The sequence below is a fragment of the Theropithecus gelada genome, chromosome 9 (assembly GCF_003255815.1).
Source record: "Theropithecus gelada isolate Dixy chromosome 9, Tgel_1.0, whole genome shotgun sequence".
In the NCBI taxonomy this organism is placed as follows: Eukaryota; Metazoa; Chordata; class Mammalia; order Primates; family Cercopithecidae; genus Theropithecus; species Theropithecus gelada.
Window position 1 is genome coordinate 58,608,704 of NC_037677.1, and position 4,797 is coordinate 58,613,500.

Sequence of the window (4,797 nt, forward strand, 5' to 3'; positions counted from 1 at the left end):
TCAGAGAGTTCTAGTTTTACACCAGCCCTAAATGGATGGGTGCTCTGTCAAGAGGTTGCAAGGTGTGTGCTGGGATGGGGAAGAATCCATTCGAGAAAAATCGTGAGGACTCATGTGTAAAAGCCCAACCTTCTCCCAGGTTACATGATGAGGACCATGAGCCCTTGGGACTTCCAATGCAGTGTCATGACATCAAGAGCAAGTCAAGAGCTGCAGCCACAGCTGAATCTTCAACCAGAGAATCCAGAACAGTGTGTTAGGAAGCCTAGGGGAAGAAAGGCAGATATCAGTAAAGAAGGATGCAGGCTGAACAGTGCTGGTCCTGAATTGCCCTGGAAGAGAGAGATCATGCATCCCTAGAACATGAGGTCAGAGGAGGAAGTAAACTGGACCAGTGGCACCAGCTCTCAGAGAAAGAAGAGGCTCCATAGGCAGTTCTTACCAAGAGGATGTCGATTCCATTCTCCAACACCCACTACTGAATTCTGCAAGGATTTGGGAGTCTTCTTGAAGGGCTGACACACGAGATTCTGAGAGAGCAGCTGGATAATATACAGCTTTTGCAGCAGCATATTTTGAGAGCTTTCTAGAGAAAAGAGAGAAAACCACTTTTGATCCAGCAGAATGGGGGACTCAGGTAGAAGACCGCTTCTAGAACAGCCATGCATTCGAGGAGCAAGAACCACCTGAGAAATGTGATCCTAAACAAGAAAACTCCCCGATATCTGGGAAGGAGGAAGAGACACCAGTCACCATCTTAGACTCTTCTGAGGAAGATAAGGAAAAAGAAGAGGTTGCTGCTGTCAAAATCCAAGCTGCCTTCTGGGGACACATAGCCAGAGAGGAGGTAAGGAGAATGGAAACAGATAGTCTCCAACTTGAGGAAATAGAGGACAACAAGTGAGGACACTGGTTTCACCTCCAGGAAACATGAAAAATAATCCAAATCCATCAGCCTTGTTGTTGTTTTCATTTTTTCCTTAGTAAGGAAGATTTGATGTTGTGAAATAACATTTGTTGCTGTTGTGAAAATCTGTCATGAGCATTTGTTTAATTAAACATACCATTGAAACATGAAGAAAAAAAAAAGTATGACTCCCTCATACTTCAAGGGAGTATTTGACTACCATCATTTTGGCTCATGGCTGAACCGAATTACGGGTTTGTTTATTAGAATTGGGTTCTGTAGGCTGGGTGCGGTGGCTCACGCCTACAACCTCAGCACTTTGGGAGGCCAAGGCAAATGGATCACTTGAGGTCAAGAGTTCGAGACTAGCCTGGTCGACATGGTAAAACCCTGTCTCTACCAAAAAAAAAAAAAAACAATTAGTTGAGCATGGTGGCTCATGCCTGTAGTCTCAGCTACTCGGTACTCAGGAGGCTTAGATGAGAGAATCACTTGAACCCAGGAAGCGGAGGTTGCAGTAAGCAGAGATCATGCCACTGCACTCTAGCCTGGGCCACCAAGGGAGACCCTGTCTCAAAAAAAAAAAAAAAGAGAAGAAGAAGAATTAGGTTCTGTGGCAAGTGACAGAAAATGAAAATAACTCTCTTTATCCATTTGTCCCCCGACTGCACACACACACATACACACAATTGAAATCTGGAGGCAGACAGCCCAGGATTGGCATGGCAAATTCATAAAGTTATCAGAGACTCAAAGTTCTTCTATTTTGTTGCTCAACTATCCTCTTCACATGGTCCATACTGGTTGCATGAGTGCCAGCTATCACACCTGCCTCTCAGCCAACAGGAATAAGAAGAGAAAAGTGTACCCCTTCCCTTTAAGAACACATCCCAGGCCACGCACAGTGACTCAGCCTGTAATTCCAAAACTTTGGAAGGCTGAGGTGGGGGATTGTAAGCCAGCAGTTTGACACCAGCCCGGGAAACATTGTGAGATCGCATCTTTACAAAAATTACCAAAAAAAAATTAGCCAGGCATGGTGGCATGTGCCTGTAGTCCCAGCTACCGGGGAGGTTGAGTGGGAGAATTGCTTCATCCTGGGAGGCTGAGGCTGCAGTGACCTGTGATGGCACCACTGCACTTCAACCTAGGCAACAGAGCAAGACCCTGTCTCAAAGAAAACAAAAGAAAAACAAACAAGCAAACAAAAATCACGCATGCACATCCCAGAAGTTGCCACAACTGTTCCTCTTACATCTTATTGGCCAGAATTCGGTCACATGACCCATCTAGCTACAAGAGAGGCTGGATAATGCAGTCTTTATTTTGTTAAAATCAATTACAAATCAGGGTTTCATTACAGGAAAAAGAAAGAATGGAGATTGGAGGGCCTGGATTTCTTTCCAGGTTGGAGTGATCGTGTGGGATTTTCATAAAGAAACTATAATTTCAGCTGCACTGAATAATTCCAGGGAATGCCATCATGCAATTCAAGGTCTGTATGGTCACTGCCATAAGGGGCTCATGATGGGTTCTTGTTAGTGGGTGCAGGCACTTGAGGACCAAGTGTCAAGTTCAGAGGTAAAATTGCATGGAGCTTTGAAACAGTATTACCTCTTCTGCAGAATTTTCAGGGGCCACATTTTCCCCCTTTATCCCTTGGTATCTTAGGGACATTCTGAGCTGAGATGCAGAGAAGCCACCTTTGCTCTTTGAAATGATTGCTTTCTATTTCCAAAGGCCGAGTCTTGAGGAAGCAGTTTCACATCCTCTTTGATTTTGCTCACTGCAAAATCTTACTAAAGTTTCCACTCGAGACCTGGCCTCAGTGCCCCTCATTATTGCTGATCCTAAATCCTTCCCAGACAGGGCCCATTCGGGGTTACCGGCTTTAATTCTGGAGCCAGAAGCAGAAATCCTGAAAATGTGCCCTCCTCACCCTGAGTCATTAGAGCCTGCTTCAGTGGCTTATAGGTACCACGCCCAGCTCCAGGCCCCCATTGCCTGGGTTCAAACTCCAGCTCTGTAGCTGGCTGGCTGTGTGACCTTGGGCATGTTGCTCCCTGAGCCTCAGTTTCCTCATCTGTAACATAGGATGAGAATAATAGTCCCAACCTCCCAGGGTTACATAACTGGGGAGAACAGGACCTGGCAGGTGGTAAGCGCTCTAAACCTCTTAGGTATTCTGGAAATGGAGACAGTCATTTCAGGCCTGTATTAAATCTGCCTCCCCAGTCTTCCAAGGGGTAAGTGGCCCCGCCTTTTCCATCTCTGTTTTCTTCCCCCCTCCCTCATGCACTGAAGGGAAAGTCTCTACTGCCAGGTCAGTCTGGGCACAGGGTTGGCATCGAGTGAGCAGGTCTGGTTCACACACTTCTATTCTAACCCATGTTACCAGGCACTCTCTTCCCTCCACTTCAGCCACTTCCCACCCAGAGGTGCTGAGCAGGCCATGCTGTGAGTGTGTGGTGTGCACCCCCTCCCACCCCGCTTGGAAGAAGCACGGGACGAGGATCCTCTGCCCACCTTATATTCGGACAGCCTCTGTCCTACAGCAAAGGATCACAGGGCAAAAATGAAATTTGTGTCCACGCTTCCCTCTGGTTCCTCGAGTGTCACTTTTCTGCGTATTTATGATAATCATTCCTGCAACAAAAACAGTGACTTCACTGTCTAAATAATAAGGTAATTTGTTACAGCTAATTACTCAAGGACTTCCTTAATCTCACTCAATTAAAAGATCCAAGAGGATTCCTGCCCCCTCTCATTCCAGTGTTCCTGAAGATCCCCCTAATGTATTCTGGATCACAGATTAGTGGGGAGCCAAGAAAGGTCCGTGCTGGGCAGAACTGCTAAAATCCATCCCAGCAACGTGAAGCAGTGATTTATTGTGACATGGAATGTGGGACATTTCCCCAGCTTTTGTGATTGTGGTAATGAAGCTGTAAACCAAATAGCATGAAATGAGGCAAGGCCTTACAATTTAATCAGCTCGTAAACAGATCTACTGCATCAAGCAAATGACATTATTATCCATCCGAAGTAAATCATGCTAATCTCGGGAGATAAAATCAACATCGTTAATGGTCACATGTCATATTCATCAACACTAAACCATCCCCTTTGACAGATTAATCCTAACTACAGCTCCCAGGATGTATGGTAATAGGGCTTGTAGCATGCATTTCACTCCGCGCCAGGCTAACCAGCACTCTTAGGCTGCTATTACAAATAATTTTTTTATTGATTTACATATTTTAAAATGCATTTAAGGTGAGGCACCATTAAAAACCCTGTCACCAGCCCATATTTCTTTCCTACATTCCCAGACTTTATTAATAGGAACGGGAAGACAAACACAGTAAGCCTTATAAGTACTTTGTTTAGGCACTGTTAGGGGTAATTAAGATCAGAACTGAGGTTCGGGGGGTGTGGAGAGGCACAGGTGAGGAACAGACGGGGTGGTAGGAAATAGGGACCCTCTTGTGGTTCAGGAATAAAGGAAATTGCAGCTTCTTTTGCTTCCTGTTTTCCCTAGAGGTGCCAGGGAGAAAGCGAATAAATTGCCCCCAAAATTTGCTTGTGGGGCCTTCCCTCTTTCCCTTTCTGTCACATCCTACGTCCACCCCATCAACTCAGCCTTATGGTGTGTGCATCTGTGCTTGTGTTCTGGTCCCTGTATCCTGCCTGCTGACTTCGAACGCCAAATGTATTTATTTATCATGAGGCTGACCTAGGATGAATGCTCCCGGAAAAGTGTCCACTATTCAAAATGTCACTTCCCCTCAACAGGCTGTGCATTATATTGACAGGCACACTTTCAGAGGCCTCTGAATGACGAGGATGGATGGAGGGCTGCCGCAGCAGAGGGCACTGCTGCCTGGGCTGAG

At 45.9% G+C, this 4,797-nt stretch overlaps 1 protein-coding gene across 1 annotated transcript; it reads left to right on the forward strand.

Annotated features, from left to right (window-relative positions):
* The first annotated feature begins 449 nt into the window (after positions 1-449).
* SPA17 (sperm autoantigenic protein 17) lies at positions 450-941 on the forward strand. Its single transcript, XM_025397229.1, is given in 3 exon segments — positions 450-552; positions 555-898; positions 900-941. Coding segments are annotated over 3 exon segments (489 nt in total).
* The last annotated feature ends 3,856 nt before the right edge of the window (positions 942-4,797 follow it).